Source organism: Anopheles darlingi, chromosome X, assembly GCF_943734745.1.
Source record: "Anopheles darlingi chromosome X, idAnoDarlMG_H_01, whole genome shotgun sequence".
In the NCBI taxonomy this organism is placed as follows: Eukaryota; Metazoa; Arthropoda; class Insecta; order Diptera; family Culicidae; genus Anopheles; species Anopheles darlingi.
This window is the reverse complement of record NC_064873.1, coordinates 10,650,418-10,670,171: the sequence shown is the minus strand read 5'-3', so window position 1 is coordinate 10,670,171 and position 19,754 is coordinate 10,650,418. Positions and strand designations below refer to the sequence as shown.

Genomic DNA, 19,754 nt, shown 5'->3' with positions numbered 1-19,754 from the left:
TTTTAGCATAGCTGGAAGTATGGTTCCTGCTCGCTTTTAACATTCTTCTAATCTGCTTCAAAAAAGGTGTTTCAAAGCCACCGTAAACGCCATCCGCAAAACGAAAAATGGAAGTAATGCAAACAGAATTGTAACCACCGTTATCTAAGAAAGTGTTTAGAAGTTAACTGTTAGGGTGCACCCCCAGTGACTCACAAACACTCAGCTGTCCGAACAATTTGCACACTTCAACAACAAAAACTCGGGTGACCTCTACTAGGTATCAAATGAACAGAGATGCCGGGGCTCATCGTTACTACCAGCCTTTTGCGTGCGTGCGTGTGTATGTTGTGTGTGTGTGTTTGTTTTGTGGGCCAAATCATCCTCCACCGTCATCGCAGTGATCCTTTTATCGTAGACGCTTTGACTGCAGAGCAAGCAAATGTTTCGCCAACTCTACTTCCGCGCTCTGCTCCGATCCCCAGTGATCCGTTTCCGGTTGCTTGTTGTCTCTCCCTCCCACACCGCTCCCAACCTCGTTTGCTTTGTGTTTTTTTTTTGTGTGTTTGTATGTGTGTGTGTTTCTTTGGTGCAGCTCCTGGTGCGAGCTGGAAAACTGGAGTGTAAATACTCGCGGTGATTGACTGATCGTTTCCCCATTTCCGGCGTTTCCGACGTTTTCTTTCCCAGCCACGGCAGCAAATCGAAGGCGCTGGCCCACTTCCGGGACAATCCGGCCGACTCATCCGAACCGGTCGTACGGACCGGAGAGCTCCACATCAAGGTGACGACAATCGATGGCAAACGATCCGTGGATCGCAGCTGGCGCCAGGTGCATGCCGAGCTGAGAGGCACCCGCCTGAAGCTCACGCTGCTCCGGGATGGCAAATCTTCCGCCCAGGTATGTTACCCTGTTGTATGTGTGTGTGTGTGTGTGTGTTTTACTTCAATCATGGATGGACTCCTTGCCAAAAAAAAACCTCAAAACATAAACGGGTTATTTCAATATTGTTTTAAGAACGTATGATAATGTTATACAGTTAAAAAGAGAGGAAGAGAGAGAGAGAGAGAGAGAGAGAGAGAGAGAGAGAGAGAGAGAGAGAGAGAGAGAGGAAGAGAGAGGAAGAGAGAGAGAAAGAAGGAAGAATGCAGCAGTGGAGTGCGTATCGAGCGACAATTTGGGACCCCTAACCCACTCCCTCTTCCCTTCCTAAATGGGGTGAACCCCACCCGGTCGGACGATCGGTGAAGATGGAGAAGGTGGTGGTGGTAGTGGTGTCACAAGGTGGCGGCGGCGGCGGCGACGGCGGCGGTGGTCACAACGTATATTGTCACGGTCTTTGACACGCGCGTGGTGTGCAGAAAGCGTTTCCGTTGGCTCCCTGCTTAACCCTCTACTCACCCTCCCCACCCCCCTTTCCACCGGGGTCGAAGTAGAAAAGGTTGAGCTTTTCCTCTCTGGCGGCGACGATGAGGACTTCGGAGAGGTTCCTTTTGCATCGCATCCCCGCAGCCCCGTCTAACCTGGGGCCGGGCCCCTTCCTCCCCCCCTCCTTCTCGGGAATTCTGAAAGGGCCAGCACCGAAATGACCACCGGAGACCCGTTCTGCCCGACGAAAACGACGACGACGACGATGCGCAACTTTCTTTTTGAATCCGTTTTTCCGATCGCACACACCTCTCATGTCGCGTTTGGTTCGCGGTCTGTTGACCGCGTCTTCATCGTCGTCGTCGTCGATGAGGCACTTATGCTCATTTCCATTTAACATGCGCGTTATTTCCCCGAATGAGAGAGAGATGAGAGTGAGTTTTCACCCCCCCCCCTCTTCCCCCTCCCCCATCTCTGTGTGTGACTCATCATCACACACGCACACACACGCACCCCTAACATCAACCCCTTTCTCCGCTGCCCGAAGGCCCACATTCACCCACTTTCCTCTCGACCTCGACCCGTGCTTGATCGGATGACCGAACGCGGCTATCCGTACACACCGACAACCGACCGGGTGCCGCCCACGCCCCCCACACCCGCTGATTACCCGGTGACGGTGGCTGCGCGATATGGATGCGTCCGCCCGTCCGTGCCGACCACCGCTCCGGTTGCTAGCTGCCGTTTTCCTTTGACAAATCACCCACCCACCCGGTCGACCGACTGACAACCGGACGATCGGCTCTCACCACCACCCCCTCTTTGTTTTTCTGTTTTCCGATTTTCGACTGTCGAAATCTCCAGCGTGGAGCACACATATGTGTATGTGTGTGTGTGTATGTGTGTGTTGGTTGCGGTAGTGGTGGATCGCATAAAAATCGGTGCAATTAAGCAGTTTCACTTCCATATTAGATATAAGCACGTCGGGGGAAGTGGGGAAGGGGTTGTGAGGCGGTCGAGGCGGCATGTCGAAGTGGAAGGTCCGGTGGGGTGGTGGGCCATTTCGCGGGCCGGCGTTTGCACTTCGGACTGCGCGCCATTAGCGCGCGCGCGGGCGCACATTGATACCACACAATGGGTGATGGGTAGTGGGAGGGTGGGGGTGGGGGTTGCTAGGAGAAAGGCAGACCGATTCTTTCCTCACAGCTCGGAATCACAGCAGCAGCAGCAGCAGCAGCAACGGAAGGTACAACTGCAATGCGAAGAACACACACACACGCTCACACACGCGTGCGATGCAGCAACCTCACGAGCACCCCTTGAGGGGGGTGGCTGGGGGTGGTTTGTTGTTGTTGTTGTTGTTGTTGAAGGGAGGATACTCTCGCCCTCTATCCGGTAGGTATGATGGTCAGGATATGAGATGGCGGTAAGAAGGGACACACCCTCCAGTCCAGGGGGTGGGGTGTTGGTTGGGGTTACATCCCTTATTCTTCCGGATTTCTTCCGTCGGATTTCGACGCCGCGATCGCGATCCAATCGGGCCGAAATATGGAATCACAGTGCGTAGGGAGAGGGGAGGGGAGAGGGTGGGGGTAGGTGGGTGGTTGTCGTGTGTCGCGATTAGTACGAAGATGATCGCGCGACGATCAACACCCTTTGCCCCCTTTTTCAACTGGTGCACCGGTCAGCCCCTCGCTTGCCGTCCGACGCGTGCCGATCCGACGCGAAAGTCCTCCTCCCTCACTCCCCTTCTTGCCCCCCCTCCCGAAACAAACCGAGCCAGCCGCCGACAGGCAGCCGATCGTCACGCCGACCGTCCGCCGGGCCGTCAGTTCATTCCGTACCGTCAAGCAAGCAAGGCAGCTGCCAGCTTGAGTGCGTGTGTGAGGGGGAGGGAGCGCGCCCGCCCGTGATCGTCATACACGATCGGTCTCTCGTCACACCCAACAGTACGAGTGAGCTCCGATTTCACGCGCGCGCGTGTGTGTGTGTGTGTGAGCGCAGTGCGTGATTGTTTCCCCCCATTTCCCCATTGGTGTCCTTGTTACCGGAATTCGGAACCGAGGAGCCCGGACCGTTCGGTGGGGTCCCGGAGTCAGGAAGCGCCCGGAAGGGATGATGTCAGGCCCGGAAGGCCCGCGCGGAGTTGGGGTTGGGGTTGGGGGTGGCTTCTGCTACTGCTCTACACCCTGACCTACTGGCGCCTCGGTAACCGGGCACTCGCGTGACGTCACCGTATGTCCCGAGTTCTATTGTGTTCGCGTGCGCGCGCGTGTGTGTGTGTGTGTGTCTGTGTGCTAGTTCTCGGTGACAACTGGCTGGACTGCCAACATTCTCATCACTCAACTCCTGTTCTCCTGTCTCGGACACTCGCCAGTCACTTGCGCCAAATGCTTGTTTTGCACGGGGGTTGATGCATCACCACTGCCCACCCTGCTCCCTACCACCCTCGAAAACCCACCAACCCACCCGATCACGATTCATCTGGTGGTGGTGGCGCCGCGCAATCAAAGGCCCTCTCCAAAAACCAGATCCTTATCACGGACACGGATCAACCCTTCGAATCGCCACGATCATCCCCCACCCCTAATACCCAAACTTCACTTTCGGACGCGCGCGCCACAGAGAGAGAGAAAGAGAGAGAGAGAGAGAGAGAGAGAGAGCATGAGAGAGAGAGAGAGCAAGAGAGAGAGAGAGAGATAATGCGAGACAGCGAGAGACGTGATACCGTGATATCACTGGCGAGGAATGCCGGAGTGTCGGTTGTCCGCGACATAGTCCTCCTTCCCCGTCCGCTCCCCGCCCAACGTGGTGGTTGCCCATGTTCTTCCTGCCTGACCGGAGCGGCCATTCCATTCCCGGGCCCCGAGAGTTTGCGCGCCCCCTTTTGTGGCTGTGGCTGCGGGACGGCATGCTTGTGGTTGTGCATGCTAATCGTGTACCCCGCCATCGACCAAAAACGGTCTGATGGTCCAAAAGCGTAAAAACGTGTGGATACTAATAGTAACTCCCAGCCAGCCAGCAGTCCGCTTCTAAGACGCACCTCACAGACACAGTGCGGTACTCAAACCCCCCAAAAAGGGGGTTTAAAGGGTCTTTAAAAAGGGTGAACCCTTATCGGCGGCGGCGGCGAGCGGTAACGGGGAGGGTTCGATTCTCCTCGAGGTTGGCGGCATGAGGCGCAAGTGGTTGCTGTTGCCGCGACAGAAGCGTAGAAGTGAAATCCGCGATCCGCAAACACTGCGACGATCGAAACCTTGCGCGGCGACGACCAAGAAGGGAGGCCGGTGGTGCGAGAGAGAGAGAGAGAGAGAGAGAGAGAGAGAGAGGGCTGGGCGTCAGCGGTGCATGAAGCGCGGAGCCGAAATTTCTACATCCGCGCGATTACCACCGGCCTTTTCTTTTGGCCTCGGCCACCTTGACACCAGCTGCACCACCAACAGCCCCAGGAGGGGAGGGGGTGGGGTGTTTTGATGTGCTGTCCCGCGTCCGCCTGATGCGCATATATGAGGGTGAATCAAATATAAACGAGACTTTTTATATAGCAATTTTGTTTTCAGTTGAAACTCATAAAACGTCTTTTTTTCTATTTTTCTACATAATCTTCTGATTCTCAAACACATTTTTCCCAGCGGATAGGCAGTATTTTAGATGCTTCCTCGAAGAACGATGATGGTCGTGTTTGCAGCCAATTGCGCAAATAAGTCTTTTTCGTACGGTTAGAACTAGGGCGGTATCTAATCGCCTTCGATACTCTAACTTTCGATCTTGATTAATGGCAAATGCTTTCGCTTTAGTTGGTAACATCCTTGGCAAATGCTTTCGCTTTAGTTAGTCTTACGACGGTCTACGAATTTCACCTCTCGCGCCGTAATACTAATGCCCCCAACTACTTCTGTTAATCATTACCTCTGAGTCTGATTACAAACCAATGATGATGCCTTTTTCTCAACATCATCGTTGAATCTTTGTCTCCCAAAGGTTCCTTGAGAGAGCTAAACACATGACAGTCACAGTGTGACAGGTCAGGACTGTAAGGAGAATTTTCCAAATTTTCCAACCTCAGTTGCTCCCATTTTTCCCAAGTAATGGCAGCAAGTGTGTGTGGGCGAGCATTGTCATGGAGAAACATCACTTCCCTTGTCAATATGCGGCGATATGTAAGTCGGACCTCACTTAAAACATTACAAGAATCGGTGGCATTAATTGTCCTGTAGTGATACGACGTCTGTCATTTTCAATAAGTCGTCAAAAGGAGCTGATGTTGTACGCTCTTAGGTTGGTGCGAGGTCTGCGGTTATGGCTCGGATTTTGTTTTTGGCTCTGCAACTGAACACTCTGGCTCGCGACAGTGTCTCTTCCCGGAAGTATGCATTTGATTTCTTCAAGATTTCGATCTATTTTACGCCTTCTACGGCGAGAAACTTGATTATAATATGTTGCGCAAATGGCGAAGGTGCACCTCATGCAGCAAAAGTATTACTGTGGAAACAGAATGTGTCAAAGAGGTGATCCAGGGCGCTTTTCATATTCCTGACAAACCAACCAAACAAATAAAAAAGCGAGAACGTTCTATCTTCATTTTTGTGAACGTAGGACGAAAAGTCTCGTTTATATTTGATACACTCTCGTATATATTGTTCGCGATAGAGTCATCCCGTGGTGGAAGGTTTAGTCGTCCGGAACCCCTAGCCCTCCGGCACGAACCCCTTTGTAGATCACGCCCCTTTCATTCCCTTCGCTTAATTCTGGTATGCGTAATTCGGAATTGCATATGTGTGGTTTATGGTCATAAGTAAGACTTCACGCGACACTCGCACCACTTCGCTTCCGCCTTCCAATCCGTGGTGGTGCAACCTCCCTACCCTCCCCTTCTATTCCCTCTCCTTCCATTCCCTTCCCTTCCAATCCAGGCGTCCAATGCGGCCACAGACGAGCAAACGAGAGGAGAATGACTGATTTGGCGAACAAAACTGTCACCAGCGAGGTCTGCGTGTAATTGTGCTGTTTTGATTAACGAAGTGGTAAATAGCAGATGATCCTCCAATTCCCCCCCCCCCCCCCCCCTCCCCATCAATACTCACATGCAGTTGCACAAAAGAGCTGCACAGCAGCAACAAAAAGCAACAAAAAGACCACCGCTGGCTGGCCACTTTTATTATCGCCACCCGGCTCACTAGTGATTTTATGATCGCGTCGTGGTCCTCCTCCTGGGTACGGATCTCGCGACATTAATGGGCAAATGTAACGATTTTTACGATCGCGGACGCGCGCGCCCGCCACGCGACTTGGCCACTTGTTGCCGTTGCCTCGAGGCGCTAGTCATTAGTCGCTCGATTGGTCTCGCCCGGGGGGGTGGGTTTCGGGACCTGGACCTAGGATCTGCCCGTCAGTCAGCCAGCCAGCCAGTTAAGGATTGAGGGCCGTAGTCAACGGTTCTGGATCGTCTGGTGTAACGGTGCGCGAGAACTCGGTCACAAGACATGCGAGCTGTGCTTTTTGGTCTTGATCTTTCGAAGGATTTTTTTGTGATATCATCAAACACACACACGCGCGCGCACTCACATATAATTAATGTTGTGTGTGTGAGTCACCGTCATCCCTACTGAGACGGGGATGAGTCACCGTTTGCTTCCACGGTCCATTTGTGACATACTATATACTAACTGCTGCTGCTGCTTCGCCAGCTTCATTCTCAGTGTGTGCGCGCGTGTCTAAAGGTGTAGTTGTGCGGAACGAATAGGACCCTTCAGGGCGTGTACGGGGGGGGAGTTGCAGAATCTTTTGTTTGGGAGTTGCAGAGTTGCTTTTGCAAATCGTAAAAACAAAACCAAAACGATACAATGGGTGACGAGGATGACGACAACGACGATCGGGATCATCGGACGAAGAAAGAGGAGCGGCAGGAGGCGGATCTGCTGAAGGGCGACCAGCAGCAGCGCCGCCGACTGCCCCTCGCTGGCCACTCGTTCTCGTTCGGCAAGTCGGCGGCAGCCAACAAGACCAAAAAGCAATCGACAAAGCAACAGCAGCCACAGCAACCGGAGCGGGTAGCAGCACCGACGACCTACTGTAGCAGCGAGAGCGTGGCCTCCTCCGATCTAACCAGCAGCGCGCCAGCCTCCGACCACCGACGTGCACGCTCCGGTCGAGACGCGTCGGCTGGGAGTGGTGGTGGTGGTGGTGGTGGTCGTCTGCTCAATTGGATGCGCAATGCACCAGGCTTTCGGAAGCTGAATTTGCGCCGCTGGAATTCGACCGGTTCATGGGTTAATATCGCAATGTATCGGCCTGCGCGTCCCTGCGCCTGTTACCTCCTTTTGTATCACCTACCTCTCCTAAACCTGTGCGCGGGAGGGGAGGGGGGCGGGGTAGAAGGGGGAGTCCATTCATCCCAGCTCACTAAACAACGGATCATATCGATGTTATGACTAATATATTTTCTCTTTTCTCCTTTTTCTTCTTTTTCTCCCTCTTCTTCTTTTTTCTTTTTCTCCATCTTCTGCTTCTTCTTCTTTCCTTTTTGTTTTTTTATCTTTTCCTTCCCTTTTTTTTCTTTTCGTCGTCGTCGCCGTCGTTTTTCGTCTCTTCTTTCCGATTTTAATCCCTTTGCAGAGCCCGGAACCGGCCGGTACGATCGATCTAACGAACTTCCACGTGTCGGAGGGCAACTACACGAAGCGAAAGAATGTGTTCCGGGTGGCGACGGCCACCAGCGGTTCGTACTGTCCGCTGGAGGCCGCAGCAGCAGCAGCTAGTGGCGGGGGGCCGATGATATCCGGGGGCTTCCAGGCCCACGCCGAAGTTCACCGGACGCAGTCAACGTCGGGATTGGTGTCGAGCGGTCAATCATCGAACTCTGAGGTCAGCACTGCCGCACCGCACCGCGAGATACTGCTACAGGCGGACAGTGCGAGCGATATGCAGCAGTGGATGGAGGCGCTACGCAGCGTCTGCAGCGTCGGCGATGGTGATGACGGTGGAGGAGGGGATAGAGCAGCAGCAGCAGCAGCAGCAGGGACCACGCCAACACCGGACACCACGGATCAACCACTGCGCAGTCCGGTAGGTGTCACGGTTATTTGTTATCACGTTCTAAGATAAGGGGAATGCCCACTCAAAAGCCGGACATCGTGATAAGAACGCGCGCGGCAGCATTGCCGCCGATATCGGCGGTTCCACACTGTAGTCGCCACACTGTGTTCCACCTGAGGAAGTGATGGACCTCATACTGACAGTGCCAATCATACGGGAGTACTTTCCGGTGCTTGTCCACGTGGGGTCCACTACCGGGGTAGCGAGCCATCATAGTGTGTACGCCGCAGTCCAGCGCCACATGCTACACCGTACGGTTTTGCGACCGGTGCACCGTACACGAGTGGGTGGCCAGCTCCCAGTAGCAGCCTTTCGTCTTCTTTCGATCCCTTTTTTTGGATTTATGAACTACACTTTCTCACACACACTCGATCTCTTTCTCTCTCTCTCTCTCTCTCTCTCTCTACTCTCCATACAGGACTACCTGAAGAGTCTAAGCGGGCAACAGGCAGAACCGCAGCGTGTGGCTGCACTGACGAGCGTCCAGCTGCCTAGCGGTGGTAACAGTGGCGATGACTATTCGCCGATCCTACCGCCCAAGGCACAGCGCAAGTACGCACTCGGGACCCGTTCACCGTCCGGCCAATCGCCAGTGACCAAGAGCCGCAAGACACCGGGCGAGCGCTGCGGCTCACCGACGGCTACTAACACGGTGCTTCCCTCAACCTCAACCTCAACCGCAACGCCCGCCATGCCAATCGTACCTACCGCAGGCAACGTCCATCACAATCAAGCGCAACAGCATCCGTATCATCAGCTTGCCACCTATCAGCAGCAGCAGCAGCACCACCATCATGGACATACGAGCGGTGGTTCGGATCGGGAGAACGGATCGCCCAAGTCGAAGACGTGGAAGGGCATAGTGGCACGGCAGTTCCGCAAGATGCAGGGAGGCCAACCAGCGTCACCGGCCGGTAGCTGTCAGCATCAATACCAGCAGCAGTATCAGCTGCAGCAGCAGCAGCAGCACCACCATCACCACCAGCAGCACCAGCAGCAGCAGCAGCAACAGGAGCAGCAACAGCAGCAGCACGAGTTGTTGCCGTTCGCGGACGGTGCGCGGTCGATTAACGTGCCCCTTCAGCACTGCCCAATGTCCGAGGAGCACCCGTACGTACCGCTCGTGCTGGCCAAGTGTACGGGCGTGGTGGAATCGAGGGGCCTGGGTGTGGTTGGCATCTATCGCATACCGGGCAATACGGCTGCGATCGCGCAGCTCACCGACACGATCAACCGGGGGCTGGACGAGACCGCACTGCAGGATCCGCGCTGGGAGGATGTGAACGTGGTGTCGTCGCTGCTGAAGTCGTTCATTCGCAACCTGCCGGAACCGCTGCTACCGAACGCCCTGTACGGGGGTTTCATTGCGGCCGATAAGCTCGGTGGGCAGCGGCGCTTGATCGAGCTGCGGCAGCTGCTGCTGCGGATTCCGCGGCTGCACTACGAAACGCTCAAGCACCTGCTTCGCCATCTGCATCGGGTCAGTGCGCACAGCGAGGTGAACCTGATGGATCCGCGCAACCTGGCGATTGTGTTTGGACCGTCGGTGGTGCGGTCGGCGAACGAGTCGCTCGAGACGGCCGTCAAGGATATGCGCCATCAGTGCCAGATCGTCGAAGTGCTGATCAATTATGTATGGGTTTTGAAATGCGTTGCGACGCCGTGCGGTGCCGCCTGCTTGCTTCCATCCTACTAACACACACACACACGCTTTCTCTCTCTCTGTACCTTTCTGTTTGTAGTACCAATACTTCTTCGAGGATGGACCGTTACCGGCGGTGGATGAGAAACCAAACGGAGGCAATACAGTTGACTCCCCGATGGAGGTACCGACGACCACGCTGCTGCTCGACAACGTATCGAAGATAGAACGTAAGTGTGTGCGCGTCTAGTGTGCGTAACTGTGAGCTCACTGTAAGCTTCGCGCTGACGCTGACGTTACAACCACTCTCTCCTCTGCTCTCCGCTTGCAGCGTTCAAGGATGCCGGCAGTAAGGACACGACGGCCGGCTTTGTGGCGAATATCGTGCAAGCGGCGAACAGGAAGATTCGCCGGACCGCCCAGCGCAAGAGTACTATGTCGTCGACCACTCCCGACACGCTCTCACTCGACAGCACGACGGTAAGCACGACCACATTCACCCACGACAGCTCAGCCTCCAGCTGTTCCACGATTCCGATTTGATCGCATTTTGTTGCTCTGTTCGGTTTTGCTTTCAGTCGGCGGAGTCGAAGGAGCAGTCGATGCGCAGTATTACTCGCAGCCGGTACATGGAGATGGGCACCGGTAGTGCGGCCGGTGGTAGTGCGGCCACGGCACGCCGAACCGCACCCGGTGGTAGCCTGAGCGAGGATCAAGCGGATACAGAGTCCCGGCACAGCAGCGGCGTGACGATGCCAGCTGGACCGACATCCGCCGTTGGGCGACCTGGGGGTGATGTAGTGCCAGGCCCTATCGGCGCACCAATACCGTTGCCTCGCCATCGCAGCGGTGGTGGCGGTGGTGGTCCCGTAGTACCGATGGAGGAAAGTTTGCTGCAGCTGCACCATCATCATCACCACCATCATCACTACTACCACAGCAATCTGCACCACAGCAGCCAGAGCAACGATGATGTATCGCTCGTGCTGAACCGCTCGTCGGAAGACGACTCCAACGACAGTGCGTTCGCAGACAACGGTAAGCAACGATGGCCCGGTGGCCACCGGATGACGCGATGATGATGAGGATGGCTCGGGGTGCGGAAGACATAGACGGTGGTGGTGGTGGAATGCGGCGATGTGGTAGTGCCTAGGTGGTAGTGTTGTAGAGATATGTTGTGGCGTGGTGTTAGCGTAAGGGTTAACTACATTCATAATACACATGCGGTGCGGTTAGTAGCTGTGTAGGTGTCCTGGCTACTTGCGTGCATTCGTCACGGTCGCGACACAGCACCACGTGTGTAATCGAGCACCCAAGCTGAGTGTCTGATCACCACTACCACCATCACCCACAGCATTATACTTCTTCTTGGTCTCCTTTATTTCTTCGCACACCATACACTGCACCTAGCGCAGGCAGGTTAGTTATCTGCGAATCGAATCTGCGAGTGTTTGTTTTAAACATCATGATGCTGCAATATCGCTGCTGCTGCTGCTGCTGTTGCTGTTGCCGGTCATCGCTGCGACTAGCGCTTGCATAAACTATCATTGCACTGCACCGGTCAAGCTCAAGCATCGCTGATTTGCGCTGGCCTTTCCGAGCAAATGCAAAAAGCATATGCGCGTGATTTGCTCCTATGCACATCGCAAACCTGTTCACAAACCTTTGACGTGCTTTTTGCCACAATTAATCCTATTGCAAGCATGTAAGCTGTACTAGCGGGAGTAACACTAGTAGTAGTAATAGTAGTAGTAGTAGTAGTAGTAAAAGCGACGTAATAATGATATCCCGCAAAACGTAGCCTAGAGACACATAGGAGGTAGTTCGAATGAAGTATGAACTATGCTAGTGTGAATGTGCTGGTGACTATCGTTCACTGCTGTTGGTGCTGCAGTGCTCATACTGTTACTAACCTAGAGGCCCCAACCAACAGTGCACCAGTCAGCATACCTTCTGTCCGCGCTTATCTTAAGTTTTAAGGCAGTGCAGGGCCATTACAACCTACTCTGCTTTGTTCGGTGAACCTGAATGCGCTCAAGTATTTTTCCTTTTTTTTTGTTTTGTCAATCGCTCTTCAGCCGAACCGTTGCATTTTACTGTTTACTGTTTATTGCAGCTAATTTAAAATTTTATGCGTTTCCATTCCATGTACTCCGTCGGAACAGGCTCGATGTCACTCAAGACCGTTACGATCGCGCTGGATAACAAGCTGCGATCGCTGCGCAACTCGTCGATAGATTCGGACCGCGACAACGCACTGGACAGCGAGGGTGAGCTTAGCAGTAGCTGCTGCTCGGCCACGATGTTGGTGGATGCCGGTAACCTGCGCCATTCGCTACACCAAAAGTACCAGCTAGGGCGCACGCAACGACCCTTGACGCTTGGTGGTGAGAACATACCGTACGCGGACGAATCACCAGAGCGCCCATTGGTACAGGGCCGTGCGACCAAGCCAACCGGTGGTGACAACAGCAACGATGACAATGGTAACAGCAGCAACGCGAACAACAACAACAACAACAACAACAGCGATAATAACATTAGTAACGATAGTAACAGTGGCACCACCAGAACGAACGCTAATGGCAACGAGAGTAACAGTAATGGTAAAAAATCGTTAGCATCTCAAAATAGCACGTACGCCGGGAGTAGCACCAAGAGTAGCAACAACAACAACAACCTCGAGGAAAGTAGTTTAACCATGCAGAACCGGGCACAGCAGCCGGTGGTACAGAGAAAGGGACCAGCACAGCAACGTTCGACCGATGGTAGCGGTGGTAGCAGTGGCAACTCAAGCACTAACACCAGCTGTCTAACGCTGGTAAACGAGGTGAACAGCGTCGGCCATGTTGAAGTGGTAGAGCAACAGCAGGGTGGTGGTAATGGGCGCGCCGAAGACGACGATGACAACGATGGTGATGCGGTCGGTCATGGGTCGTGCAAGAAGCTCAACCCTAGCCCACCGCCCCCCTGCCTTGTGCTAAGTTCGGACGAAACGGATTCATCGACCACGAGCAACCCACGGGAGAAGCTGGTAGCACCGACCTCCACCAGTGCCAGTGCAGCCGTCGCGGCCGCCGCCGTCGCCGCTGCCGCTGCAGCAGCAGCCACCCCGTACCGTATCGATACGGAGGTGCTGAAGAAGATGAATCGCATACTGACGCAGCTCGAGCGGAAGGCCAACAATCTGGAGCGCAAATTCAACCTGAATCGCTCGCTGTCGCTCAACTACAAAACGCCGAAGACGCTCGACTGCTGCTGTTGTGGGCACCATCACGACGGTGTGGTTATGCCGCCGCTGCTTGCCACCGCTCTATCGAGCCAGCACCATGCGGCGGCAGTGGCAGCTCAACAGCAGCAACAGCAACAACAACAACCACAACAATCGCACTGCTATCAGCAGCTTCTGGCGACCAGCGCCAGTACCGGAGCAGGCTCAACCATTCCACCATCCTGTCCGCACGGTAGCACGACCTGCATGCATTTGCCGGCACCGCCACCACCGCTTCCACTTAGTCTGCGCTCCCGCCTTTCGCTGACGAAGGACGAGAAGACGGACAAAAACATTAACCGGCGGCGCCAGATACACGACATTCATCTGACAGGTACCGGTGGACTGGGCTGTGTAATGACGAACACGGCAACGACTACAGCAGCCGTCGCAGCACCGGGCAACAATAGCTGCTGTGGTAGCAGCAACAGTAGTAGTAGTAGTAGTAGTAGTAGTAGCAGCAGCAGCACTAACAGCTGTTGTTGCGAAAACCGTAGCAACGGTAACAGCGGCTCGGTGATTATGGTAACTCCGCATGCGACGGTACCGGTTCCGGCTGGCTGCGTTGCAGGAGGTATGTCCATGACCGGAACGGGTGTTGGCGGTAATACTGGTCGACAAAGGCGACACGCTGGTAGCCGCTCCATCCGACGACGTCACACAGTCGGCGGGACGCATGACTATCTGTCGAACAAGATGAACGCTGCGCACCAGCACCATCACACACCGGGCGGACCAGACTGTTGCCCAATGCCACGGAACTAGGGGGAGGTGTGCACGAGTGTGCGTATCGTGCTAGCTAGAGTAAGAGCTTAATCTGCACTGCTGTGAAGTTATTGGCAGAAATAGGATGCAGCGGTAGCGAGCAGTTAAACAGAGAATGAAATTATGAAATTGTAGCAGTAGTAGTAGAAGTAGTAGTAGTAGTGGAAGAAGAGTTAGAGGCAGATGTAAGCAAATGAAAACAAATGACGAAAAAGAGGAAGTAAGCAAATGAAAACAAACGAAGAAGAAGCAAAGAAACAATTGCGATACCAAAATTGTGATAATTGTGCTGAATGAAGAGAGAGATAGAGAGAGAGAAAGAGAGCGAACAGCAAAAGGACTTCTCATGCGGCAGGACGAAGCGAGAAGCTTGTTATCGACGGTCTAGGCGTTAAGACAAATGAAGGTTTGCTACATCCTTGCAACGACCAACTACAGCAAACAGCAACAACAACATCTACAACAACCCCAGCAACTGCATCAACACTGGTATTATGTTCGTTTCAGACTGCATCCGGGGGCAAGGGAAAATTAGTATTCGTATCGTATTTGTCGGTTTTTTCCTAATATTAATACGTTTTTGCCTCACTCAATCCTCTTCCTTCTACCCATTCTCTAATTCTTGAATAAACACCCCCACCCCCTCCCATTCCCTCCCCCCCCCCCAGCACTTCTTGTAAATCTACTTTCTTTAAGACTCCTCCTAGCGGTTCGAATGTATTTATTTTGTGCGCGTGTCTTGTGACTTATCGGGTATTATGGCCCTCCCTCCATATTCCCCCACTCCCCTATCCCCCTCTCCATCTAATGGTGTTTTTTTGTGGCAGCCTACAAATTCGTGTAATTTCTTTGTCTCTATTGATCAATTCTTTATGTTGACGTAAACGTACGTGTCTGTGCATTTGTTCGTGTGTGCGTGTGTAAGTGTGCCTGTGTGACTGTGTTTGTTTTTATGCTATGTATGCTGAGTAATTATTTGCGATTGAAAGGAGAGCATACAGGGAAGCCAGCAAAAGACCGTATCGCGGAAAAAGAAAACTGATAAAAAAGAAAACACTAATGCAGCAGCACAACCAACTCTCTCGCTCCCAGTCTTACCTGTTCCTTTGCAGAAATAGTTAACGGTCGTGCACCATGAGTCCGAAGTAGTTGTATGGAATGGATTGCAAACCTACTTAAATCGAAACACTCAATTCCCAATCTCCAACTGAGAGGCTTAGAGGAGGCAAACATATTCAGTATTGAACGCTTCGTGCATTTTCAAGTAGCCCAAGTTCCCGCAAACCCCCCCCCCCCCTCTTCCTTCACCCGTCACCCCCTCCTTTCCTAGCATCTACCCGCCTGAACACATTTGTAAAAAAATAAATGATGAAAAACAAATATCTACATCTCGTCCGGATTATCCTTCCCGACCTTATTATCTCAACCGAACCGAATGAAACCGAACCCAATAGTTGAGACTGCGTGCGAGTGCAACGTGAAACCAGTAAGTACACCAGTAGGCAGCATGGAGGAGGACCTCGACGCGAGTGAAACGCACTCCCGCAGGATGTTAGGCGCCATATCGAACTGACTATAATTCGGATATCTTTATTTCTCTATTCTGAAGACTCTTAAGGCAAACGATTCGTCGGGATTTGGAGAGTTTTTTGTTGGTTTTTTTGGTTGGTTTTTTGGATTGATTTTTTTTAAATGTCTTTTAGTTAAATTGTTTGCTTGTTTACTGTTCTGTACCGCTGTTGTACTCCTCTCATTCTCGCTCCCGTTCTTTCTGTCTTTCTTTCGCTCTTTCTTTCTCTCTTTCTCTCTCTCTCTCTTCCTCTCTCTCTCTCTCTCTTTCTCTCTTTATCTTTCGTTTTCTCTCTCTCTCTCTCTCTCTCTCTCTCCGTCTGCCACCCTCTCCTAATCTCCCTTGCACGACACTGGACTGTTTCCTGTCACCCAAAAAACAAGTCCTTCTTCTCTCACTCCTTCATTTTCATCGTGCAGGGATATGGTGCGGAGGTGCTGCATGCGTCCTATCCAGCGCATCCTAACTAGTATTTATGCCCACCTCGTGCCCTAACCAAACCTTCGGGGTCTGGGTTCGGGGATTTTGCTAGCACAAATTCACAATGGTACAACAATGGTCGTTCTCCTGCACTGAAAAACCCCGGTCATGCTCATCATCGCGCCTACATTCCAATAAGGTCAAAGTATTAGCTGTGGAGTGTGAGTGTGTGTGTGTGTGTGTGTGTGTGACTGTCTGTGCGGAATCATGTGTTGTATTGGTTTTTTTTTCTTTTATTGCTGGGAAGGGCACATTTTTCTACTAAAATTATTCCTTAACCGGTTTGTAATAGGAATCAAATGGCCATGTATGGGCCTTTGCCCTCCGTTTCTTGCCTACCTCTCTTCCCTCGTCTATCACTCCTTCTCTCTCTTTCTCTCTCTCTTCTCTTTCGTTGTGCGTTTGTGTGTGTATGTGTATGTATGTGTGTGTGTGTATGTGTGTTTGTGTCCACATGAAATGTACAAAAAACTATCCAATACTAGTTGCACTGTCTAGTGCAACGAATTTAATGGGAATGGGAGGTGTAACTACCTCGCACCTACAATTCACCCACCTCAACTTCGCCCATTTGCAGATGTCTCTGCCTGACGCATATGTTTGCTGGTAGCGGTTTGCAAACCGTTTTTCCTCCTTTTTTGATTTTCCTCGTTTTGCTATAAACCATTTTCACTATAAACGTTTACCGACGACTAGAGATCAAGTGCTCAAATATGCCTTCCATTCGAAGTGCGTGTGTGTGTGTGTGTGTGTGAGTCTGTGTGTGTGTGCGTATGTGTGTCACAATATTGTTGACGGTCATTCAAACCTTCATGTACCGAGCAGCAGCTCATTGCGCGCTTGGTTTTTTTGTGTCGGAACATACCCACTGATAGTCAATGCTGCCAAGATAAGAGAAACACAACAACAATAACAACAACAACAAACGAACAAAATCGAAACACAACCAACACAGGAAACACCAAGTATTCCTGCGTCACTCTTCGCGCACCAGCAAGCGCCAGCATCCTGCTGCTACGTTACACACTATTAAATCCGTCATCCATGCCATGCATGCCTCAGCAAAAACCCTCGGAACACACAAACGCTCACACTCACACACACATACACACGCGAACACTCTAATCTAACCTCTTGTCGCCGGTCAACTCTGGATTTGCGCCGTTCGTATGCAGCCAAATACTGGAAAAGTCTGCTCGTACGTGCATACGTCTGTGTATCCGTGTCGGCTCCGATCTTTCATTCAAATACTGGTAACACCGGCTCTGTCCCTCCTCCTGCTCCCCTCCCCTCCCCCTTTTCCGCTATAATATTGCCTTACTCGCTTGCACGCTATTCTTTTTAGCACTACAAAATGGCGGCGCTGGGCTGCTCCCGGGTAGGTCATATAAAAATGCTATGTTTAAGTTTAAGGAAGCTGATACAAAAACAGTGTATATGTGTGTGCGCGTGTGTTTATGTGTGTGTGTGTGTTTTGGGGAGGGGATAGGGTACGGGCCCAGCGATAAGCGATAAGGTTTTTGGTCCTCTACGGTTGCACCATATAGTGCTACTGCTACTATTGCTGCTGCTGCTAACTGACCTGACTGCACGAAACAAAAGGAACACTCGTGCCAGAAAATTCGCACCTGAATTAGCGCAGGTCTAGTACACGGGCCCACTCTGCTCTTGGCCGATACAATTCACTGGAATTGTGTATGTACGTGTCTGTTTGTGTATGTGTGTGTGTGTGTGTGTGCGCAGGTGTGAGTATGAACAAGATACTACAAAAACTACAGGATCGCGATCGCGTTACACCATCGGCTAGAAATTTTTAAGGGTAAAGTGCTTAAACACACACACACCCACACACACACATACGCGTGCGCGAGAGGGCGCCCGACACGTGCAGCTAGCCACCTGCAGATGCAGATGCCCCATGCCCAACCTCCCCGGCCCTGTCTGGGCCCAGTAAAAGAGACGCTTTCCCCCAAACACTGGACGACCCTTCTTCACACACATACCAAGGAAGAAGGACACAGATGATAATATTGTAGGTAGGGAGTTGTAGTAGTTCCAGTAAGAGATAGAGAAAGCGAAAGAAAGAAAGAGAGAGAGAGAGAGAGAGAGAGAGAGAGAGAGAGAGAGAGAGAGAGAGAGAATGTGACAAAGCCAACAAAAAACCCATATTACTACGCGCACGTCTGTGTGTGTGTGTGTGTATGTGTGTGTGTGTGCAAGTAGATAAATTCCCCTCCCCACGGACTACCCTAACCTAGACGACAACGACGCGTGAAAACCGAAAAACTAAACAATTGTTTGCTGAAGAGCGTAGGTGTGGACGGGTTTGAAGGGAGTGGGGGGATGGAATGCGCCATGTTAAACCCGCTTATACACTAGTGGCAGTACGTATCTTTGCCCTCACTGGGGGGTAGGGAGTGGAGCGCTCCCTGGCGCTCAGTGGCCCATGCCTGGGGTGCTACTAAACATGTCTACACAATTGCTTTCTGTTTTAATTTGTGTACTTGTGTGTGTGTGTGTGTGTGTGTGTGTGTGTGTGTGTGTGTGTGTGTGTGTGTGTGTGTGTGTGTGTGTGTGTGTGTGTGTGTGTGAGAGGGTGAGGGGTGTGTCCCTTAACCCAACCCCCCCCTCCCCACCTCTTCCCCTTGGGACTTCTCGAACTTTGTGTCTCTCGACACGCCATTGATCTCAAAAAGGGAGCCCAATCCACGACGTTCATGCATCCATCCATCCACAGCACGGTACGCCCACGGTTCACACATCCACATCGCTCCACTAACGATCAAGGATTGCACGGCACAATTCAAATCTAAATTTCCAATTCATACAAACGGCCAACAAATGTACCACGCCAAAAAAAAACCCCTTTCCTTTTCCTGCGGGATTTGCACTCTGCTGCCATTGTCACTGTAAACCTCAAACCTTTTCACGCATACACACACACCGCGCCAAAGATAGGCAAACAATCGGAACATCCGCTCAATTCAGCAGCTGCGCCCCCGGCTGCATCCATCAGAATGTTGCATGAACGGGAAGATGTCCGCTGCCCTTAAGAGCAAGAGGCAAGGGGGGAGGGGGGCGTAGTTTGGGGGCGGGGGATGTGGGTGGTGGATGCTGGTATGGTATGGTAGTAGCAGTAGGTAGCAGAAGCACTAGCGTCCAGAAACGCACGTGCCAGCGTCCGTTTCGCGCACACTCGCGCGCGCGCGTGTGTGTGTGTGTGTGTGTGTGTCTGTCTTTTAAATGATGCCGACAGCCTCCGATCCTGATCCTGGTGAGAACACTGGGAAACGCTCTTAGCAACCGTGGCCAAGAGGTGACTCGCTTGCTATCTATCTATCTCGCCCCTTCTTACTATGGCCGCCGATGTTTACCATTGGGCGTTACGGGAAAACGGCACGTTACGGCGTGGCTCGCTGACCTTCCGTCCAGCAGTCCAAGATGGCGAATGAATCCGGCACCAGTACCGCGTACTCCACTTGCATCTCGTCGTCATCGTCGTCGTCGTCGTCGTTGGACGAGAAGGAAAAGGATCGGCCGATCGGTCGAACCACGGGACGCTCCTGTATCGGTGTATCGGAGG

The 19,754-nt window shown here is 52.5% G+C and overlaps 1 protein-coding gene across 7 annotated transcripts in view; it reads left to right on the top strand.

Moving 5' to 3' along the window:
* Window positions 1-15,655, top strand: part of LOC125957669 (mucin-5AC-like) — a 34,546-nt gene extending 18,891 nt beyond the window's left edge. For 5 of the 7 annotated variants that reach the window (XM_049691955.1, XM_049691702.1, XM_049691787.1 and 2 more), the window contains 7 exons: window positions 670-880; window positions 7,964-8,413; window positions 8,862-10,076; window positions 10,186-10,315; window positions 10,417-10,565; window positions 10,664-11,123; window positions 12,251-15,655. In XM_049691955.1, coding sequence (XP_049547912.1) covers window positions 670-880; window positions 7,964-8,413; window positions 8,862-10,076; window positions 10,186-10,315; window positions 10,417-10,565; window positions 10,664-11,123; window positions 12,251-14,121 — 4,486 coding nt within the window. In that variant the 3' untranslated portion in view covers window positions 14,122-15,655. The remainder of the gene's footprint in view (window positions 1-669; window positions 881-7,963; window positions 8,414-8,861; window positions 10,077-10,185; window positions 10,316-10,416; window positions 10,566-10,663; window positions 11,124-12,250) is intronic. The other 2 variants (XM_049692105.1, XM_049692031.1) reach the window with 1 other exon arrangement.
* Window positions 15,656-19,754: the final 4,099 nt, after the last annotated feature.